We start from the raw sequence: 24943 nt of genomic DNA, 5'->3' as shown, positions 1-24943 counted from the left end.
CCGTTCTTACTTTAGTTGGACTTAATTACATGGGGACACTTTTAGGTTTTTTTTCCAGGGCCATTTTAAGTCCCTAATCCGTCCCTGCTTATTTTAATAAAGTGTGGTGGATTTCCTCTACTTTACCATACAAAAACACTGATGAGAGTTCCCCCTTATTCTTCATGCTTTAAAATGTTTTTGCTCGTTGGGGAAAAAAAAAAACCACTGTCCGTGAACAAAAGAACTTGAATGCTCCACATCAGAACCAGCAGGCTTCACGCACACCACCCTATCTCTTATCCATATGCTATCCACACTTTTTGTGGAAGGCGCTACTAACTCATTAATTTCTATGGTGCCTTGCACACATCTGTATTTTTGCAGATCCGTTTAGCCATTCTGCATAGTATAGAGCAGGTCCTATTGTTGTGGATGAGAATAGCCCCTTCTCGTGATAAAAATATGGAACGCTTATGGAAGGTATCTGTATTTTGCGGACTCAAATATGGACATAGTCATGTGCATGAGGCCTAACAATATGTCCACACAGTTGTATCATCATGCTGAAAATGTAGGAGCAGACTCTGCATCAAAACTCTACATGTTCTCTGTGCAGCTTTCTAGTTTAAGTGTTTTTTAGTGCAGATTTGGATGTGATTTTTAGACCCCTATTGGCCAATTTCACATGAGCGCATTCAGTGCTCCCTGTGTCTGAACGCTGCTCTTATGACATGCCATTACAATGGTTTATAATGTTGTGTGTTCCTACCTGACCTCAACTTTCATGGTTTGTACTGACATTATACACTGCCTGTCCCAAAAAAATGTCGCCACCTGGATTTAACTAAGCAAATAGTTATGAGCCGCCTATTGGATAATTACTGCATAGGCGATTATCTTTCAGCTGGCAATAAGTTATTTAACCCCAACTGGGGCAATGAGTTGCTTCTCATTTCTTAAACAACCATGTCGAAAGACACATCTCGTGTTCGTGGAAAAGATGTTAGTCTGTTTGAGAAGGGTCAAATCATTGGCATGCATCAAGCAGAGAAAACATCTAAGGAGATTGCAGAAACGACTAAATTGGGTTAAGAACTGTACAATAAAGAAGTGAGGCGGCACTGCCGGCGTCTCCGGCCAAGTCAGAGGTGGGAGCTGCACAGATCAGTCAAAGAAGTGCCCTTCAGTGGTGCTCTGCTATCGGAAGGAAAGTTCACAGTAATAATATAAAAATGGAGAAGAAATGATAGCGGCACTCACCCGGTGTAGCAAAAAGATGTCTTTAATCCAGGAAATGCAAGTACAAAGTAACAGCAGGCTGGGGCGGATACAGGCGTGTTGCTGAGTGCTCAGCTGGTGACGGCCGTTTCGCGCACCTTGAGCTTCCTCTGGCCTCTGAACCTGATTGGGTTAAGAACTGTCCAACGCATTATTAAAAACTGGAAGGATAGTGGCGACCCATCGTATTCGAGGAAGAAATGTGGCGGGAAAAAGATCCTGAATGATCGTGATCGGTGATCACTTAAACGTTTGGTGAAATCAAATCGAAGAAAAAACACAGTAGAACTCATGGCTATGTTTAATAGTGAAAGTAAGAGCATTTCCACAAGAACAATGCGAAGGGAACTCAAGGGATTGGGACTGAACAGCTGTAGCCGTAAGAAAACCACTAATCAGTGAGGTAAACCAGAAAAAAAGGCTTCAATTTGCTAGGGAGCATAAAGATTGGACTCTGGAGCAATGGAAGAAGGTGATGTGGTCTGATGAGTCCAGATTTACCCTGTTCCAGAATGATGGGCGCATCAGGGTAAGAAGAGAGGCAGATGAAGTGATGCCCCCATCATGCCTTGTGCCTACTGTACAAGCCTGTGGGCGCAGTGCTATGATCTGGGGTTGCTGCAGTTGGTCAGGTCTAGGTTCAGCAACAGTATGTGCTCCAAGAATGAGGTCAGCCGACTACCTGAACATACTGAAGGACCAGGTTATTCCATCAATGGATTTTTTCTTCTCTGATTGCACGGGCATATTCCAAGATGACAATGCCAGGATTCATCGGGCTCAAATTGTGAAAGAGCGGTTCAGGGAGCATGAGACATCATTTTCAAACATGGATTGGCCACCACAGAGTCCAGACCGTAACCCCATTGAGAATCTTTGGGATGTGCTGGAGAAGGCTTTGCGCAGCAGTCAGAATTCTACCATCATCAGTGCAAGATCTTGGTGAAAAATTAATGCAACACTGGATGGAAATAAATCTTGTGACATTGCAGAAGCTTATCGAAACAATGCCACCGCGAATGCGTGCCGTAATGAAAGCTAAAGGCGGTCCAACAAAATATTTTTGGTGGCGACTTTTTTTTTTGGACGGGCAGTGTATGAGTACAATTTATCAGAGTTGAGGTCAGGCAGGAACACACAGCATTATAAATCATTGTAATGCGGTGAGGGCCATATCATAGGAGCTGCATTCAAGGCGGAAAACACCTCTGACACACAAAGCGCATTTCTCGCACTGAATAAACTTGTGTAAAACTGACCATTAATTTCAATGGGAATTTCCATGTGGAAGCCACACCAAGAATGAACATGCTAGTTTTTTTTCCATGGCATGCATACAGATGGAAAAATGCTCCTTACTACAGTATGGATTTCCCATTGAAACATTAAGAAGTGGAGTAAGAGTGGATTCCATGTGGATAAGGCCCCATTCAGATGACTGTATTTTTTGCGGATCGCTCACAGACTCATTTCAATGAGACCGTATTTTTCGCCCCCTATGGCTTTGAGAAGGACAATAAGAAAAATTTTTTTTTCATTAAACCTCAGGTCAGACCAGCAGTCAGACCCCCAATGTTAATAAGACCTCAGATCAAACCTCAGCTCAGATCCCAATATGAATGACCCCCATGCCTCTCATCAGCCCCCATTGCCTCATATCAGACCCCATATGCCTCTCATCAGCCTCCATATGAGCCCCATGCCACAGAGAACTTAAAATAAAAATCCACTTACCTCTCCTGCTCCTGACACCGCCGCTCCTCACCTACAGCGCGATTCTCTTCTTCCTGCCGTCGGCAGAGCTGTGAACTGGCGCACACAGCGTGAGGTCACAGAACGCCCTCACGCTGTGCGCTGCCACAGCAAAACCGACCACCAGGAAGTGGTGAGTACAGAGCCTTCCCAGTCCTCTGGTACTAGTATTAGTATTCACCACCATAAGACACAAAGACATTTCCCCCCATTTTTTTTGGGGGGGGGGGGGGGATGCGTCTTATGGGGTGAAAAATATGGTACATATCCGCATGTCCATTCTCAGCCCGGCAAAAAACGGATGCATCATGGACGTCAGACATATTTTTTGCAGAACCATATTCTGTAGACAGCAAAATATATGCAGTTGTGTGAATGCACCCTTAGGGCCGCTTCACACGAGCGGATGCCGTGCGTGGCATCCGCTCCGTGAAAGAGTGCCAAGACCCGCTGCAGACTGCAGAGGCACGGAGCGGTAACATGACTGTTAATGCTCCGTGCCTCTCTGTGATCTCTTTACTACGAAATCACAGTTGTCACTGTGATTTCGTAGTAAAGAGATCACAGAGAGGCACGGAGCATTAACAGTCATGTTACCGCTCCGTGCCTCTGCAGTCTGCAGCGGGTCTTGGCACTCTTTCACGGAGCGGATGCCACGCAAGGCATCCGCTCGTGTGAAGCGGCCCTTATAGTTCGGAAACCATTCGGAATGCTATTATTTTCCCTTATAACCATGTTATAAAGGAAAATAATAAAGATCGGGTCCCCATCCTGATCGTCTCCTAGCAACCGTGCGTGAAAATCGCACCGCATCCGCACTTGCTTGCGATTTTCACACAGCCCCATTTACATCTATGGGGCCTGCGTTGCGTGAAAAACGCACAATATAGAGCATGCTGCGATTTTCACGCAACGCACAAGTGATGCGTGAAAATCACTGCTCATGTGCACAGCCCCATTGAAGTGAATGGGTCCGGATTCAGTGCGAGAGCAATTCGTTCACCTCACGCATTGCACCCGCGCGAAAAACTCGCCCGTGTGAAAGGGGCCTTACGGTACAACTACATGTGGCTGGGGATTTCAAACCTTCACAGCATTTGATGAACATGTACGTAACAAGCTGTGTATGTCCATACGCAGTGAATGCCTGCTGTTTTATTTTCAGAACTCCCATAGAAATAAATGTGAAGCGCACTGCGCAAGCGCAGCCACCGCCCCATTCTCTTCTATGGGGCTGAAGGAAATAGCTGGGCCAGCCCTCGGCTATTTTCAGCAGTTCCACAGAAATTAATGGAGTGCAGCCGCACATGCGCGGTCCGCTTTACTTCTTGTGGCAGCTCTGCTTTAGGGCTCATGCACATGGCTGTATAGAACTGTCCTATTCATAAGACATGTTCAATCTTAAAGGAGTTGTCTTATCAAGGACAATGGGGGCATATTGTTAGGATATGCCCCCATTATCTTATAGGTGCGGGTCCCACCACTTGGACCCGCACATATATCGAGAACGGAGCCCCGCAAGTGAAGGAGAGCGCACTGCGCATTTGCAGCCGCCCTCCATTCATTTTCTATGGGGCCGGCAAAAATAGCTTTTTCCGTCGGCCCCATAGAAATGAATGGGAGCGGGGGCCACGCATGCGCGGTACGCTCCCATTCACTTCTATGGGGAGCCGGCTTGGTGGTGGCCGGACCGGAGTCCTCCAGCCACCACCTTGCGGGGCTCCGTTCTCTATATAGGTGCGGGTCCCAGCAGTGGGAGCCGCACCTATAAGTCAACGGGGCATATCCTAGCGATATGCCCCTATTGTCCATGATGAGATAACCCCTTTAAGACATGTTCTATCTTTTTTGCGGGGCCATAGAACGGACATTCAGATGCGGGCAATCTGCATCTTTTGTGGCCCCACTTAAGTGAATGAGTCCACATCCGACCCACAAAAAAAAATGGAGATTGGATGCGGACCAAAATATGATTGTGTGCATGAGCCCTTAGAGATAAGTGCGGGTCCTAGTGATATGCCCTCAATGCATGAGATGACACAACCCCTTTAAGCAGAGGCGTAGCTATAGGGGGTGCAGAGGCTACCGGGCCCAGGAGCCTGAGGGGGCCTAAAGACCCTTGTGCCACATAAGAAGACACCGGTATTATAGAAAGTGCATGCTGGTCAAGTTACACCTCTGGCTGGAGGGAAGGGGTTAGGTCAAGAATTTGGCATGGGGGGCATTTTTTTCCCCTCAGGCAGCAGGAAGGCTATGTGCACCCCTGAGGGAAGGGGGGCCCAAGCTGAACTAGCACTAGGGCCCGATATACTCTAATGCTTATTTTACATACATTTTTTTTGCGTTTTTAAGTGCTTGTACAAAAGGCCGTTAATCGCATCTTACATTGTGTTTTCTGAGCATTTTTCTGGTGTTTTTCCAAGCCCTTTAGAGAAGCCTACAGCAAAATCGCCTGTATAAAACACCGTACCCCAAGCAGGTTGCATTTTGAACAAAAATGCGGCAACCCTCAAAAAAGCCACTGAAAACACAACGTAAAAAGCTTCAAAATGCCGGGTGCGCCCCCACCTAAAGGCCTGTTGCAGAATCTGTCATATGGGGAAAACCTAGGACGGCATGGCGGTGTTTTAAATTGTTCTAGTTAGGGATGTTTTTTTTTTTAAATGAGTGGCGGGTGATGCTCCTCTGAAGTCTTGCCCGCAGTGCTCAGTTGGAAAGTGGCCTGATAAATATGTCGTTCAGGCCGAATGCCACATTTTTCCACGTATTCCCATCAGATAATTGGTAATTATTACAACACGGCGCCTTAATATTGTCTGAAAAAACTAAGCGAAAAACCGGGTAAGACTGCATTCACATTGCAGGGCTTTCTGTCGAGGGTATACCTGAGAACAATATACACCGTGGCGGTACAGAGTTCATCTCTGGACACGGTTTATCCCGTTTTGTTTCTGTTCCTTTTCGCCATTTCTCCCGGACAGGCGGCGGCCTGCGCTATTCTGTCTGCCGAAAATACTGGAAAGATGAGTCCTTTGAACTCCGCTTGACCCAATTTAGTCAATGGACCTGTCGCGGTATATGCCCGTTTTCGGGTAGTCATGTTTATAATGCGACAGAAATCACTGCAACGCAACGCGGCCTGAGGAAGTCCAGCGAGCTACAATTCCGAAAAACTAAAACACGGTTCACACAGCGTCATGGCTTCGGGTATAAGCCTGCCATACCGTTAGCAAAAGAGTGACTGACAGACGGTATGGACCCCCTCATGGAGGGTCCCTTGACTTTCCTGTAATTCTGACGGCCATGATGACATTATTTTTGCCATGGAAAGTGACAACAAAGACACAGTGTTACTTCAGGGCGCAGCTCGCTCACATTTTATACCCAGCACCGTCGCCTCACTCACTCATCTTTCCCGCCCAATCTCCTCACACACAGGGATACCGCTCGGTGACGTCACGACGCTCACTCCGCCCCGGTGACGTCTGTGAGTGGGCGTGGCCGCTGCTTTGAGATCTGATCGCTGGATGGATAGAGAGACGCTGAGGGTCATCGTGTGACGGTAACGGAGGGGCTGACACTGACAGGAGGGGGGTGACACTGACAGGAGAGGGGTGACACTGGCAGGAGGGGGTGACTGAGGGGGACACGGGGGCACTGACGGTGACAGGACGGTGTGACGGTGGCACTGACAGGTGGGGGGGGGGAGAGGGTAACTGAGGGGGTGACACTGACAGGAGAGGGGTAACTGAGGGGGATACGGGGGCACTGACAGTGACAGGTAGGTAGGTGTGTGTGGGGGGGGGTAACTGAGGGGTGACACTGACAGGAGGGGTTGACTGGGGTGCTGACCACTGACGGCTGGGGGGTGACTGAGGGGGGGACCAGGACGCTGACAGGTGTGTGTGGGGAGATGGTAACTGAGGGGGTGACACTGACAGGAGGGGGGTGACTGCGGGGGGCAGAGGGGGTGACAGTGACAGGAGTGGGTGCAGATGGGGTGACACTGATAGGATGGGGGGGACTGAGGGTGGTGACTGAGGGGTGGGGCGGAGGGGGTGACACTGACAGGATGGGGATGACTGAGGGGGGTGACACTGACAGTTGGGGGTGATTGGGGGGGGGGCGGGGGTGCTGACACTGACAGAAGGGGGGTAGATGGGGGCACTGACAGAGGTGTGTGTGTGTGGGAGAGGGTGACATTGACCTGAGGGGGGACACTGACAGGAGGGGGTATAATATACACACACTGTATGCACCGTATATAATATACCACACTGTATGCACCGTATATATAAATACACACACTGTACGCACAGTATATAATATACACACTGTCCGCACCGTATATATAATATACACACACTGTATGCACCGTATATATAATATACACACACTGTATGCACCGTATATATAATATACACACACTGTACGCACAGTATATAATATACACACACTGTATGCACCGTATATAATACACACACTGTACGCACAGTATATAATATACACACACTGTATGCACCGTATATAATATACACACACTGTATGCACCGTATATAATATACACACACTGTACGCACAGTATATAATACACACACTGTATGCACCGCATATAATATACACACACTGTACGCACAGTATATAATATACACACACTGTATGCACCGCATATAATATACACACACTGTCCGCACTGTATATATAATATACACACACTGTATGCACAGTATATAATATACACACTGTACGCACAGTATATAATATACACACACTGTATGCACCGTATATAATACACACACTGTACGCACAGTATATAATATACCACACTGTACGCACAGTATATAATATACACACACTGTCCGCACCGTATATATAATATACACACACTGTATGCACAGTATATAATATACACACACTGTATGCACCGCATATAATATACACACACTGTCCGCACCGTATATAATATACACACACTGTATGCACCGTATATAATATACACACACTGTCCGCACCGTATATATATATACACACTGTATGCACAGTATATAATACACACACTGTATGCACCGCATATAATATCACACACTGTATGCACCGCATATATATACACACACTGTCCGCACCGTATATATAATATACACACACTGTATGCACAGTATATAATATACACACACTGTCCGCACCGTATATATAATACACACACTGTACGCACAGTATATAATATACACACACTGTCCGCACCGTATATATAATATACACACACTGTACGCACAGTATATAATATACACACACTGTCCGCACCGTATATATAATATACACACACTGTCCGCACCGATATATAATATACACACTGTACGCACAGTATATAATATACACACACTGTATGCACCGCATATAATATACACACACTGTACGCACAGTATATAATTACACACACTGTCCGCACCGCATATAATATACACACACTGTCCGCACCGTATATATATATACACACACTGTCCGCACCGTATATATAATATACACCACTGTACGCACAGTATATAATATACACACCTGTATGCACCGCATATATATACACACACTGTACGCACAGTATATAATATACACACACTGTATGCACCGCATAATATACACACTGTCCGCACTGTATATAATATACACACACTGTATGCACAGTATATAATATACACACACTGTACGCACAGTATATAATATACACACACTGTATGCACCGTATATATATACACACACTGTACGCACAGTATATAATATACACACTGTACGCACAGTATATAATATACACACACTGTCCGCACCGTATATAAATACACCACACTGTATGCACAGTATATAATACACACACTGTATGCACCGCAATAATATACACACACTGTCCGCACCGTATATATAATACACACACTGTATGCACCGTATATAATATACACACACTGTCCGCACCGTATATATAATACACACACTGTATGCACCGCATATAATATACACACACTGTCCGCACCGTATATATAATATACACACACACTGTATGCACAGTATATAATATCACACACTGTCCGCACCGTATATATAATATACACACACTGTACGCACAGTATATAATATACACACACTGTCCGCACCGTATATAATATACACACACTGTATGCACAGTATATAATATACACACACTGTCCGCACCGCATATAATATACACACACTGTCCGCACCGTATATAATATACACACACTGTCCGCACCGTATATATAATATACACACACTGTACGCACAGTAATAATATACACACACTGTATGCACCGCATATAATATACACACACTGTACGCACAGTATATAATATACACACACTGTATGCACCGCATATAATATACACACACTGTCCGCACCGTATATATAATATACACACACTGTCCGCACCGTATATAATATACACACACTGTACGCACAGTATATATACACACACTGTATGCACCGCATATAATACACACACTGTACGCACAGTATATAATATACACACACTGTCCGCACCGTATATATAATATACACACACTGTACGCACAGTATATAATATACACACACTGTATGCACCGCATATAATATACACACTGTACGCACAGTATATAATATACACACACTGTATGCACCGCATATAATTACACACACTGTCCGCACCGTATATATAATATACACACACTGTACGCACAGTATTAATATACACACTGTACGCACAGTATATAATATACACACACTGTACGCACAGTATATAATAAACACACACGTACGCACAGTATATAATATACACACACTGTCCTGCACCGATATATAATATACACACACTGTATGCACAGTAATAATATACACACACTGATGCACCGCATATAATATACACACACTGGCCGCACCGTATATAATATACACACACTGTATGCACGTATATAATATACACACACTGTACGCACAGTATATAATATCACACACACGTCTGCACCGTATATATAATATACACACACTGTACGCACCGTATATAATATCACCCACTGTCTGCACCGTATATATAATATACACACACTGTACGCACCGTATATAATACAGTGTCTGTATATTATATACTGTGCGTACAGTGTGTGTATATTATATATGGTGTATACAGTGTGTGTATATACTGTGCGTACAGTGCACGTATAATAATATACACATGATGTATGCAATGTATTAATATACACGCACTGTACGAACCGTATATAATATGGCACGCACTGTACGACCGTATATAATATGCACGCACTGTACGAACGTATATAATATGCACGCACTGTACGAACCGTATATAATATGCACGCACTGTACAACCGTATATAATATGACACACTGTACGCACCGTATATACTATACACGCACTGTACGCACCGTATAATTACAGCACTGTACGAACCGTATATTAATGCACACACTGACTGCCACTTATATAATATACACGCACTGTACGAACCGTATATAATATGCACACACTGTACGCACCGTATATAATATACACGCACTGTACGCACCGTATATAATATACACGCACTGTACGAACCGTATATAATATGCACACACTGTACGCACAGTATATAATATACACGCACTTTACGCACAGTATATAATATACATACACGCACTGTACACATGATATATACGCAGTGTTTTGTAATATGTATATAGTGTATGTGTAATGTTAGACCTTAGACGTCTGTTCTCTCGGCTTCCGATGTTCAGGACCTCCTGATAATCTGGTCTGTGACAGATAGATGCCAGATTACCAGTTACCACCACTTCTGGTCTTTGCAGGACCAGTCCATGGCATTTTTTTTTTCTTGCTTGGGGGGGCTCTGACCATAACATTGACGGGCAGATGGCAACGTCCACATTAGCACTGCCCCCCCGACAGATTGAATGCCATGGACACTGGTACCAGGGATCTGTGATTTGGACCCATAGACATCCGACAGTTTGGGCTTTGCTGGTAAGAGGATGCTGGATTATCAGACATTTATATCTGTATATGATATTTGTGTGATTTGGTCAGCAGGCACCATGGTGGTATGTTGCCCTTGTTATACGACCACTGGGACCCCCACAAGTCAAGGGCCTGTCTTTCCTGTTTGAATGAGTGGTGGTCGAGCATGCTCACTAGCACCCATTCAATGCACAAAATATTACCCTTGGAGCGCCGTTTCCTACTCACTTTAGACTTACCGGGAAGATGGCGGAGTACAGGGTTTGGCTATCTTCGCCAGTGGCGCATTAGCAGGCATGATCAACCTATGCTGCATTCAAACAAGCCCAAGAGCCCCCTTTCTCCAGATACTTTTGAGGATAGATCTTAAAGGCGTTGGCCCATCTCGCACATTGGTGGCATATTGCTAAGACTTGCCGCCAATGTCCGATACTCGCACTTATCCTAGAAGAGTGCGGTGTGCGCCAGTTACGGAAAGCTGAGCTGAGCAAGCATGCTTGGCTATTTCCGGAACTCCCATAGAAGTGACTGGCAAGCGCACCGCACAAGCATGGCCGCCTCTCCATTTACCTCTGTACTCACGCCCATAGAAGTGAATAGTGGGTTGGCTGCGCCTTGGGGGCCTTGTTCTAGAGATAGTTGCAGGTCCCTGAGGTGGGACCCACACCTCTCTCTCTGACACTGGTGGCATATCTTAGGGAGATGGGCCAACCCGTCTTGGTAAAGCCCTTGAGGATAAGGCCATGCCACAGCCTGCTGTAAGTGGCAGGCTGAGCCCATTTTTTGATTTTTTTTATGTGGCCTTTGGCTGAAGCGGGTGGGCGTGGCCTTCAGCGAGCGACTGCCCGTACCCTCAGGTATATGAGCTTGGCCGCACCCCAGCTGCTACATTTACCCCTACCCTCAGGCATATGACCTGGCCGCACCCCAGCTGCTACGTTTGCCCTTACCCTCAGGCATATGACCTGGCAGCACTCCAGCTGCTACGTTTGCCCTTACCCTCAGGAATATATGACCTGGCTGCACCCCAGCTGCTACGTTTGCCCTTACCCTCAGGAATATATGACCTGGCTGCACCCCAGCTGCTACATTTGCCCTTACCCTCAGGCATATGACCTGGCTGCACTCCAGCTGCTATGTTTGCCCTTACCCTCAGGTATATGACCTGGCTGCACCCCAGCTGCTACATTTGCCCTTACCCTCATGCATATGACCACTGTGGTTGTCAATAAAGATGGTGGTTTATTCACAAAACAGCATGGTTCATATTAAGACGTTGGGACCTTTGGCCAGGATCCCCACCTGCGTGCACCACCACCTATAAAGGTACCTTTAATGACTTTCCCGAAACTGGGATCAGTAGTGCTGCCAAAACCCCATTTTTGTATACACTGTGGTTGTCAGGGGCTCGTACTGTCTGCAGGACTTGGGTATCATTTCCCCACTTGTGTTCTGTCAATGGCAAGAGAGCAGAGGGTTCGTCACAGTGCGTTGTCAGCCTCCCATTGTCAGATCAGCTGCAGGGAATATGACTCGCCTGTAGCTGCTTTCCTCAAGGACATCTTGTTCTGTATGGTTTGCAGTCAAATCATGACAGAAATGCTGCTACATGGTTGCAACGTGTGACTAAAGAGGAAACCATAGAAAGCTATTAGACAATTGCTTACAATGCAGTTCCCCAGTAGGAGTCCTTGGTGGCAGGTACAGTTTGTTGTGCCGGCTGCAGGCTATCGTGCCCGCGGTCCTCCGCCGGCTGATGCTGTAATAAGCTATATCAGGAGGGTGATTAATCTTCCCGCCCTCCACTAAGATGATCTCGCTGCTGCCAGCAGCATCCCATTATCGCCCATCTGTTGTGCACTCGCTGGAGCCATCGCTGCGCTGCAGCCATTCACTATGGGCCGGGAATCGCTATGAAATTTTTATTAAAGGGCCATCCTCTTGGGTAAGTGCAAGGTCAGAGGTCAGCTGTTCTAGTGTTAAGTGACGGGGTGCTGCTCTGTATGGCTGCAGGACGACTGTCACCTTCGATCAGCTGCTTCACACTATGGAGTGGTGACCTGCAGATAACTGGTGGAACGGTGCGGGAGAAGCCCTTTAATCCGGGGTCCATTAAAGGGGTCATCCCTTCATTATATTCATCCTATACATTGTGAAAAATGAGCGATATTTCCCAATTCTAGTGATTTAAAAAACACTTTAGTGAATAGAGATGACATTTACGTACATAGTATGGCGCAACCCCCGTGTTCAGACTATGTAGCCATGTTCATGTCTACCTGATGATCTGAGTGGTTTTGGACTCCCAGCAGTGAGGTCTCTGCATAGTGATCATCTATTCACTGCAGGGTAGCCCGAGAAAGATTCTGCCCTGCCTGTGAGGGAAGTAGCAGAGCCTCTGCAGTAGCTTGGCGGTATAGTTGAGGAGATTCCTTCTGCAGGGGAAGTAAGAAGGTACTATATTATTAGCTGCCAGAGGGGGGAGGAAACTGATTTTGAGGGTTGACTTGTGAGCAGTGCTGTTTCTGTTCACTGCTCCAGACTCCATGAGTAATTATTATCCTTCTGCAGGGAATCTTACTGGGAACTGCCAGCAGGGAAGGAGACAGACCGGGAACTACTCTGCGCTATATTTACAGCTGCAAGAGGGGGAAGAAGACACAAGGGATTTACTGGGAACTGTATTTACAGCTGTCAGAGGGAGAAGGAGGAGATAGATGGGGAACTTACTCTTAACTTTATTTACAGCCTCTAGAGGGTGAAGGAGACAGGGGACTTACTGGGAACTATGTTTACAGCAGACAGTGGGGGAAAGAGAGACTGGGAACTTAAACCAAAATATTTATACAGCTGCCAGAGGGGGAAGTGGATGGATTGAGAATTTACAGAGAAATATTTACAGCTGCCAGGGGGGAAAGGAGACAGACAAAGGACTTGCTGCAAATTGTATTTACAGCCGCCAGAGGGGGAAGAAAATTGACTGATAACTTCTCCAGTTATTAGGCTGCTCTGAGTAGTTTATGGATGGGTGAATTGTAAATGTAAGCTGCAGCGGGAACAGCTGCTTCAATTATATTTATATAAATATAAATTATATTGCAAAGGTGATTTTTTTATTTTTTTTATTTTTTTGTTTTTATTTATTTATTTCTGTTACGGCGCTCACCGCATGGGAGATATTTTTTAAAAGTTTGGACTTTTCGGACGCAGCGCTATGTAATATGTTTATTTATTTATTGTTTATATATTTTATATGTAAAATTGGGAAAGGGGGGATTTAAACTTAATATTTTAGGGTACTTTCACATTAGCATTTTTCTTTTTCAGCATAGAGTTCCGTCACAGGGGCTCTATACCGGAAAAGAACTGATCAGGCAGATCCCCATGCATTCTGAATGAGAGCATCTTTTCAGGATGCATCAGGATGTCTTCAGTTCAGTCTTTTTGACTGATCAGGCAAAAGATAAAACCGCAGCATGCTACGGTTTTATCTCTGCCGAAAAAAAAAACTGAAGACCTGTTAATACAAATACAGTAGGCGGGTGCCGGAATCAAATAGCCAGCACCCGACCTCTATCACGGAGTTGAGATCCGCTGCAGTTAACCCATCAGGTGCCGCGCCTGAGGGGTTAACTGGCGCTGACCGCAGCTCCCTGTCAGAGGCAGGGTGGTCGGCTATGCGATTCTGCTGCCGGCACCTGCCTCCTGTATTAAAAGTTAACACGACATTATATGGGTTCGGACTTTGTTAAGCAGCAGGCTACACAGAGCGGCGCCCAGCGATGTCCCAGCACTATTGCTGCGATTGGACAGCGCTACAGCCAGAGGAGAAGGAACACCCACTGGAGAAGCTGATGTCTCCTCCCCATTGCTCCAATAGTAATTAGCATATGGAGCAGGACTGCAGGAGACTGTAATGGGGCACAGGCGCACAGCGGCGAACAGAGAGGCGCCCAGGAATAATAGTAAGTGCTGGGACATCCCTGGGCGCCGCTCTGTGTAGCATGCTACTTAAAGTCCGAACCCATGAAAAGTACTATCATCGCCCGCCCCTCCTCCCCCCTCTCTCCCCATTGGTGGCAGCAGCACAGGGGGAGGGAGGACAGCTTCCTTCTCCCCTGTGCTCCTGAGGGAACATGAGCGCGCTGACAGCAGCGCGCTCATGTTCAGAGATACTAGACTGCGCAGAAGCGCAGGCCAGTATCGAAAAAATGGAAATCTATGATACCGGGAAAAAAGTATCGATTGGGTATCGAAATTTCGATACCCGCAACAACCCTATTGTTGTGGAAATTTTATTATGCGGACATTTTATCTTAGGATGTGTGTGTGTTTTATAGATTGTCATCATGTCTCTCAGTGGTAATGGTAGATTATTGTATACATGTGTTTGTATGGGGTGTGTCCATTGTCTGCACAGCCACATTGGCTGCCCCTCCCTGTCCTTTGATATGTCATCACTTCCTGTATCCTTGTCTTGGGCCAGCCCCTTTTACACCTTTTGTTTTAGTCAATAAAAGACGGATACTGGGCAAGGAGGAGGGAGGAGTTGCTCAGAACTGAATGAAGATGGTAGCATTTGTGTGGTTCTCTGGCTGCGGCTGAGGGAAGATGGAGTTGCCTTTTCCTTACACTAACTATGATGCGGGCTGATCACAACTATTAATATTTTTTCCACTCCAGGCTGATCACAACTATTAATATTTTTACCACAACAGATCTATTAATATTTTTACCACAACACTATTCAGGCGGACTTAAAAACCCCACCCCAGGTCCCGCTAAGCCACGGCCACCAGCCTGGTTAGACCACGGCCCACTCTGCAGCTGACGGGAATTGAAAAAATGACGGTAAAAATCAACTTCTGTCAGCTGCAGGAATGGGAGGGGGGTAACCTTCTCCCTGCAGCTCACTCTTGGCTCACACTTGGCTGCAGAGCTGACGCTTCTTACTGTAGATGTGACTCATGCTCCCTCAAGTGGTTAAATTTAACCCAATGTTGCGATCAGTCTAAGTCAGGGATGCTCAACCCACCGCCCTCCAGCTGTTGTAAAACTACAACTCCCACCATGCCCTGCTGTAGGCTGTCCAGGCATGCTGGGAGTTGTAGTTTTGCAACAGCCGGAGGGCCACAGGTTGGGCATCCCTGGTCTAAGTCCTGGTTGTGATGATGCCAGGCCGGCCATGTTACACTGGTACCAGCAGCTACTGTGTGTGGGGTCTGTGGAGAGCAGGGTGTTAAAACCTGCTCGGGGCCCCGCAGATACAGCAGTCGGGCGGGGTGCATGCCATTTGTTGTGTACACCCCTGTTAATTGCTGGTTATCGAGCTCCTATATGGATGATCTAATCCACATGAAGAACACATTCCTGACTCGTCTTCTGCCGAGTTGTGAGAAAATATTAAGGAAGTGTTCAAGGATTGCAGCCCGGACATGTTCCGCCGCGCCGCGGGGGCTTCTTGGAGTTGGGTGGATGCCACAAAACACTGGAGATCTGACACTTTACAATAGACCTGATCGTTAATGCTGCCTGGAGTAATTCGTGACGGAGACTCTGATGCAAATGTGAATACACCCTTAAAGGGGTACTCCTTAGACATTTATGTATTATCCTCAAGATATGCCAGATAGATGCAGCTCACGATCATCTGTCTTCAGACGGGGAACTCCGACCGCAGCATAATGAAGGGGCGGACCATGGAAAGCATGGAGGTCAGAGGGACACCCATCCTATCAGACATAACTGGTAGGAATACCCCTTTAATCACTGTATATTGAGAAGCTCTGAGGCTCTTTAAGGCTCTGTTCACATCTGCGTTGGAGGCAGTCACAGTTTCCGTCGGGGGGGTCCCTCCGGGGGGGGGGGGGGGGGGAAATAGCGCCCCATGATAGGGTCCGGCATCCGCCATGCGACAGATCTGGCACTGCAGTTTACAACAGATGTGACTTGAGCCTAATACACTTTGGGGGAGATTTATCTTACTTTAGAGTCTCTGCTTGCTGTCAATAAATGCAAACATCTTGTTTACATCCACAGGGTGAAAACCTCTGTAGATCATGTGACATGGGTGCAAGAGCTGTGATACATCATGATGAGAAGCGCACCTGTGTCAGCAGGAATGGGGGGGGGGGGGATTCCAGTGTCTCCTTTGTCTCCCGTTTTGGCGCTTGCTCAGTGGATCGCCTGCTTCGCTCCAAGCAGTGCACATTGCAAATGAGCAAGCGGCAAGACCCGGAGACACAGCACAGTCGTGAGATGACCGGTCTCTACGCTCAGTCTGCTGGAATCCACTGAGCAAATGCAGAGACACGGCGCAGGCGCAAGAAGACTAGGCTAAATGAGATGTCTAGCCCTGTCAATCCAGAGGGAGGGATTGAAGCTGAAGGGGCATAACAAACTGGTGCTTCAAGGGCTCTGGCCAGCCCCTTGGTGCTCCAGTAAGGTAATTTGCATATGAATAAAAGAAATGCAGTGTTGTCTGCAAAAGATCAGGGTATCAGTTTAATCAGCATGATCAACCCTACCAGGCTGAATGCTTGGTTTAATAGGGTTGATCATGCTGACTGATGCTCTTTGAACATTTGAAAGTAGAATGCGAAAAAAACTGTCAGTAAATAAGAAAAGAAATAGATTTTCCCGGTGACTGTACTGGAACGTAATAAACTTCTCGTCTTTCCTCCGCTTGTGCCACTTTCCACTTTTAAAATGTTTTGCGCAATATTTTTTAGAATATGGAAATTAAGCGCCTTTACAATTAGTCTCGATTTATAACGTCCTTGCGCAGATCTGTATGTCTCCTTGGTTGCAGACCTGTGTTACTTGCTTCCATCTTCCTCCTCTTCTACTGCCTGTCGGTCAAGAGAAGGCTGCGTCAGACTACACAGAGTGTGTGTGTTTAGTCTGTAACCATGGAGACACATAGTTGTACCTAGGAGCTGTAGGCACTAAATAAGAGGACCCTTTCAATCAAGGGCCTTGGAGCTCTGTAACAGAAATGGAGGCATGTAGCGGTATATTATATTATATTAGTGATATGTCACTGTATGGTGATGAATAATGAAGGGACGGCAGCACAGATTTACCTCTGCACAATGGAGCTCTGGACATCCACAGTGAAGGGGACGCAGTGCTGAATCAGCGCTGGGGGGGTAAAAAAAATGTCTCCAGCTGTCTGTTACCCTGGCTTCCCTATGATAACGCTGCAGGGAGTCCCGGTGACCCTGTGATAACGCAGCAGGGAGTCCCGGTGACCCTGTGATAACGCCGCAGGGAGTCCCGGTGACCCTGTGATAACGCCGCAGGGAGTCCCGGTGACCCTGTGATAACGCTGCAGGGGCTCCGGGGCTTGTTTGGCTCTATGGTCACCGGAAACACTTCAGATATATGTGGTATGAGCAGATTTCTATCCTGAACTTAGAATAATAGCCGGGTGAAGAATGTACCGAGGGAGGCGAAAGGGAAGAGCGGGGTGTCAGGGGTCAGGCCGTCTCTGAAATCTAATGAGTCTGGTGACGAGTGAGCGGCACAGCTGCAGGCAAGAGCGGGGGCCCAGGCTGTTATGGTTGTGGCTGGCAGGTTTATTCCTGGCACTTGTTGTCGGGCTCTCCGGTCACTTGTGGCTTTCATCTAACGCCCTCCTCCCTCTTCATCTTCAGGTGGTTTTCTAGAAAATGACCATTGAGGACCTGACTGTCGGGTACCTTGAAGGACACACCCTGCCTGTTGTGCACCACTTCCAGCCGTGCTATCCGGACCCCTGCCGACCGGTCACCTTCTCCGTGGCTGCTGCTCCAATGCCGTCTGACTGTGGTGAGTGCAAGATGTGTGCAGCTCCTGATTATATTACTACGTGGCTGTCAGTCCCACTAACTAATGTGAGAACATGTATGTAACATGTCAGAGACGATAAGTAACTGTCTGGTATTGCATTCTTTAGCTGAATTATATCGAGCCTAATACTCCAGTCACATCCAGAGCTGTGTTCAGAATTCTGCTGGTTTCCTTCTCTGGTTTCACTGCTGCTGCTTCAGTGTCTGTACAGAAGGTGCAGTGCGCTTAGTGGGAGTTGTAGTATTTATTCCGGGCACTTTACAGAAAGCCTCATATCTCACAATACAATGCACCATCTGTCTGTCAGCATAGTCTGTATTACAGTCAGTAGCAGGCAGAAGCATTCTCTATGCTGCTCTGGATGCAACTAGAGCATCAAGATCAGAGCAAGTAAAGCAAAGGCCCTACAGTATGTAATCATGACTGAATAGTTGCACTAAAACTAGTCCACCTCAGATATCGGTGGGGGGCTCAGCACCAGGAGCCCCTCAGATATCGGTGGGGGCCTCAGCACCAGGGCCCCACAGTTATTGGTTGGGGCCTCAGCACCAGGGCCCCACAGATATTGTTGGGGCCTCAGCATCAGGGCACCACAGATATTGGTTGGGGCCTCAGCACCAGGGCCCCACAAATATCAGTAGTGGCCTCAGCACCAGGAGCCCCTCAGATATCGGTGGTAGCCTCAGCACCAGGCCTCCCTTGATATCGTGGTGGCCTCAGCACCAGCACCCTCACATATCGATGGGGACCTCATATGCAGGACCCCTCAGATATCAGTGGTGGCCTCAGCACCAGGACCCCGTCAGATATCGTGGGACCTCTGTAGCAGGACCCCCTCAGATATTAGTGGGCGCTCAACAGCAGGCTCCTCTCTGATATCAGTGGGGCGTCAGAACCATGATCCCTCTTATGCATCATGCTTATATTTGGATAATTAAGAGGAGAAAGCAAATCGTCAGCACTCCTCTTGTGTATCTTAGGACAAATGTCTTGGCGGTGAACGCGGTGTCAGACTGAGAGACTATATGCAGTCAAAGATTTTTGTGTTTTCATTATGGCATGGAGTGCTTTTCTTCATTTTAAAGGTACATTACCATTTGCTTTTGTTACAGAATTCTCCTTTTTTGACCCAAATGATGCCTCGTGTCAGGATATTCTCTTTGATCCGGACACTTCCGTTTCAGAGCTGTTTGCTATCTTAAGACAATGGGTCCCCCAAGTCCAGCAGAACATAGAGGTCATCGGGAATGAGGTGAGCTTATCCGGACCGGTCAAAGGGAGGGGCAGTGTCAAGACCTGAAACACAGAGGTAGGGATTTATGAAGCCCTATATATATATATATATATATATATATATATATATATATATATATATATATATATATATATCACACACAGTACAGACCAATAGTTTGGACACACCTTCTCATTCAAACAGTTTTCTTTATTTTCATGACTATGAAAATTGTAGATTCACACTGAAGGCATCAAAACTATGAATTAACACATGTGGAATTATATACATAACAAAAAAGTGTGAAACAACTGAAAATATGTCATATTCTAGGTTCTTAAAAGTAGCCACCTTTTGCTTTGATTACTGCTTTGCACACTCTTGGCATTCTCTTGATGAGCTTCAAGAGGTAGTCACCTGAAATGGTCTCCCAACAGTCTTGAAGGAGCTCCCAGAGATGCTTAGCACTTGTTGGCCCTTTTGCCTTCACTCTGCGGTCCAGCTCACCCCAAACCATCTCGATTGGGTTCAGGTCCGGTGAATGTGGAGGCCAGGTCATCTGGCGCAGCACCCCATCACTCTCCTTCACGGTCAAATAGCCCTTACACAGCCTGGAGGTGTGTTTGGGGTAATTGTCCTGTTGAAAAATAAATGATGGTCTAACTAAACGCAAACTGGATGGAATAGCATGCCGCTGCAAGATGCTGTGGTAGCCATGCTGGTTCAGTATGCCTTCAATTTTGAATAAATCCCCAACAGTGTCACCAGCAAAGCACCCCCACACCATCACACCTCCTCCTCCATGCTTCACGGTGGGAACCAGGCATGTAGAGTCCATCCGTTCACCTTTTCTGCGTCGCACAAAGACACGGTGGTTGGAACCAAAGATCTCAAATTTGGACTCCTCAGACCAAAGCACAGATTTCCACTGGACTAATGTCCATTCCTTGTGTTCTTTAGCCCAAACAAGTCTCTTCTGCTTGTTGCGTGTCCTTAGCAGTGGTTTCCTAGCAGATATTCTACCATGAAGGCCTGATTCACACAGTCTCCTCTTAACAGTTGTTCTAGAGTGGTGTCTGCTGCTAGAACTCTGTGTGGCATTGACCTGGTCTCTAATCTGAGCTGCTGTTAACCTGCGATTTCTGAGGCTGGTGACTCGGATAAACTTATCCTCCGCAGCAGAGATGACTCTTGGTCTTCCTTTCCTGGGGCGGTCCGCATGTGAGCCAGTTTCTTTGTAGCGCTTGATGGTTTTTGTGACTGCACTTGGGGACACTTTCAAAGTTTTCCCAATTTTTCGGACTGACTGACCTTCATTTCTTAAAGTAATGATGGCCACTCTTTTTTCTTTACTTAGCTGCTTTTTTCTTGCCATAATACAAATTCTAACAGTCTATTCAGTAGGACTATCAGCTGTGTATCCACCTGACTTCTCCACAACGCAACTGATGGTCCCAACCCCATTTATAAGGCAAGAAATCCCACTTATTAAACCTGACAGGGCACACTTGTGAAGTGAAGACCATTTCAGGTGACTACCTCTTGAAGCTCATCAAGAGAATGCCAAGAGTGTGCAAAGCAGTAATCAAAGCAAAAGGTGGCTACTTTGAAAAACCTAGAATATGACATATTGTCAGTTGTTTCACACTTTTTTATTATGTATATAATTCCACATGTGTTAATTCATAGTTTTGATGCCTTCAGTGTGAAGCTACAATTTTCATAGTCATGAAATTATTCACTCCTCCTAGCTGCAGTGGCAACCACACGACACCCCCGCAAAAGTGTCTCAGAGATCTTGGGACAGAGAGACAGGGCTCTATACAGGGTTGTGGAATATGTAGGTGCTATAATGGCAAAGGAGCATGGAATATAACGGAATCTACATTAATAACCCTAGAACATGTCACTGCACTGATAGTGTTTTACTTTTATTTAAGTCTTGTCTGTTTGCAGATTTTGAAGCGAGGATGTAACGTCAATGACCGGGATGGACTGACGGATATGACGTTGCTGCATTACACGTGTAAATCTGGAGCACAAGGCATCGGTGAGAGCTGTGGGCGACTGACTTCACTTTTGTATATTGGTGTTAACTACAATCTAACAAAATAACAATAACTTTTACAAAGACAGGTGCACTCTGTGGTCTTACTAAACCCTCATACTGATGTTAAAATTGAGAGATTAGCCACCTTATCCTACTGTGAAGGACATGTCTGAGCCCGACCTAACGCTAAACCTACCTGTGCCGTATGGGCAATACCAGGAGCCAGTGGGCAAATTACAGGCGCGCAAGGTCCGACTCGCAGCAAACTCCCAGTTACCTCCAGCCCGAGCTACTTGAGAAACCTTGGCGCGGTGCTCGGGATCAGACATGTCCTCCACAGTAGGATATGGTGGCTAATCTCTCAATTTTACATCAGTATGAGGGTAAGACCGCAGAGTGCACCTGTCTTTGTAAAAGTTATTGTTTATTTTGATTGATTGTTTCACATCCACACATTTGCTATCCTGTGTAGGATGTCTGATGTGGTACTTGTGGTCCGCTGCAGGCATCCTCCATTGTATGCATTTTTGCTAGGGATCGCCATTAACAGCGGACCACAAGTGCAGGACCTGCCCCCCCCCCCCCCCCCCCCCCCCCCCGGTATAGATGCACCACTGCATATGGGGTTGAGCACTTCCTGCTTTTCATTACCACGCCAATTTGTAGTTCAATTACAATCTACAAACGGCCCAACCCACATATACAACCGTCTATCCTATGGACACGTAGTATATAGGCCTTACATGTTTTACAGGTGTTTCCTGTGAATGTGACGTGTCATGGCCTTTTGGTAGCTGTTTCTTTCATCTGTTTGGAATGTTGTAACTAGAAATTATATCTCCTGGTGTAAATTGTCCCGCTCTTCGCTTTCTGTGCATGTACATAGGGGCTCTAGGCTCATAAACTAACTAACCTGACAGGAGGAAGTAAATCGCACTCTTCGTCATCCCCTTGGTTCTACCAGCAGATGCGTAAAACACAATTTGGAAGCAAAACAGTCATGATAATGAACCGTCTGTCGTGACAGGACCCAGGGAGCGTCGTCTTAGTCACAAAATGCAGTTTTTGAGTTCCTTTTCTTAAAGGTACAGGTGATTTCTTTCATGCAGGTGATGCAGAGACCGCTGCAAAATTCGCCTCTCACCTCATTGACATTGGAGCAGATGTGAGCCTACGAAGTCGCTGGACTAATATGAACGCTCTGCATTATGCTGCCTATTTTGATGTTCCTGAGTTGATACATCTTATACTGAAGGCTTCAAAGCCAAGAGGTAGGAAAGCTGGAAGGTAGAGGTGTGCTTAAGAAATATATGTATGACTGCAGTTTGGGTTTAAATCATCCCCCTTCCCACACTCATACTTCTGTTGAGACCACCCTTATCTCTGCATCAGGCTTCTACACATCTCCTATGGTCTCAATACCCTGCCTCTCTTCTCTTAGTACCTTTCCTCTCTTCTGTCAGTACTTGGCCTCTCCTGTCTTCTGTCAGTACCTGGCGTCTCTCCTGATCTGTCAGTACCCTGCCGCCTTATCAGTACTCAGCCTCTTTTCTCTCAGTACCTGGTCTCCTCTGTTCTCTCTATCTGGCCTGTCCTTCCCTCTCCTCTATTGTACCTGGCCTCTCCTATCTTCTCTCTGTACCCGACCTCTCCTCTCTTCTCTGTCTACTCGACCTCTCCTCTTTTCTCTCTCTGTCTACTCGACCTCTCCTCTTTTCTCTCTCTGTCTACTCGACCTCTCCTCTTTTCTCTCTCTGTCTACTCGACCTCTCCTCTTTTCTCTCTCTGTCTACGCTGACCTCTCCTCTTTTCCTCTCTCTGTCTACTCGTACCTCGCCTCTTTCTCTCTGCTGTCTACTCGACCTCATCCTCTTTTCTCTCTCTGTCTCTCGACCCCCCTCTTTTCTCTCTCTGTCTACTCTCCTCTCCTCATTTTCTCTCGGCTACTCGCCCGTCCTCTTTTCTCTCCTCTGACCAACCGACCTTTTCCTATTTCTCTCTGTACCCAACCTTTTCCTCATTTCTCTCTGTACACGACCTTTCATCATTTCTCTCTGTACCGCCTTTTCCTCTCATTTCTCTCTGTACCAGACCCTCCTCTTTTCCTCTCTGTCTACTTCGACCCCTCCCTCTTTTCTCTCTTTCTACTCGGCCCCTCATCCTCTTTTCTCTCTGTCTACTCGACCCCTGCTCCTCTTTCTCTCTGTCTACTCGACCTCTCCTCTTTTCTCGCTCTGTACCCGAACTCTCCTCTTTTCTCTCTGTACCCGACCTCTCCTCTTTTCTCTCTGTACCCGACCTCTCCTCTTTTCTCTCTGTACCCGACCTCTCCTCTTTTCTCTCTGTACCCGACCTCTCCTCTTTTCTCTCTGTACCCGACCTCTCCTCTTTTCTCTCTGTACCCGACCTCTCCTCTTTTCTCTCTGTACCCGACCTCTCCTCTTTTCTCTCTGTACCCGACCTCTCCTCTTTTCTCTCTGTACCCGACCTCTCCTCTTTTCTCTCTGTACCCGACCTCTCCTCTTTTCTCGCTCTGTACCCGACCTCTCCTCTTTTCTCTCTCTGTACCCGACCTCTCCTCTTTTCTCTCTGTACCCGACCTCTCCTCTTTTCTCTCTGTACCCGACCTCTCCTCTTTTCTCTCTGTACCCGACCTCTCCTCTTTTCTCTCTGTACCCGACCTCTCCTCTTTCTCTCTGTACCCGACCTCTCCTCTTTCTCTCTGTACCCGACCTCTCCTCTTTTCTCTCTGTACCCGACCTCTCCTCTTTCTCTCTGTACCCGACCTCTCCTCTTTTCTCTCTG

The 24943-nt window shown here is 46.7% G+C and overlaps 1 protein-coding gene across 5 annotated transcripts in view; it reads left to right on the top strand.

Annotated features, from left to right (window-relative positions):
* Positions 1–6490: 6490 nt before the first annotated feature.
* Positions 6491–24943, top strand: part of CLIP4 (CAP-Gly domain containing linker protein family member 4) — a 68449-nt gene continuing 49996 nt past the window's right edge. For 4 of the 5 annotated variants that reach the window (XM_044290565.1, XM_044290563.1, XM_044290561.1 and 1 more), the window contains exons 1-5: positions 6491–6574; positions 18680–18833; positions 19967–20106; positions 22045–22138; positions 23248–23409. In XM_044290565.1, the coding sequence (XP_044146500.1) occupies positions 18695–18833; positions 19967–20106; positions 22045–22138; positions 23248–23409 (535 nt within the window). In that variant the 5' untranslated portion in view covers positions 6491–6574; positions 18680–18694. Of the gene's footprint in view, positions 6575–16753; positions 16770–18679; positions 18834–19966; positions 20107–22044; positions 22139–23247; positions 23410–24943 lie in introns of those variants that run through there. The other variant, XM_044290562.1, reaches the window with a different exon arrangement.

This window comes from Bufo gargarizans, chromosome 4 (genome assembly GCF_014858855.1).
Source record: "Bufo gargarizans isolate SCDJY-AF-19 chromosome 4, ASM1485885v1, whole genome shotgun sequence".
Lineage (NCBI taxonomy): Eukaryota > Metazoa > Chordata > Amphibia > Anura > Bufonidae > Bufo > Bufo gargarizans.
The sequence above is the reverse complement of the archived record's forward strand: the minus strand, read 5'-3'. Positions and strand labels throughout refer to the sequence as shown.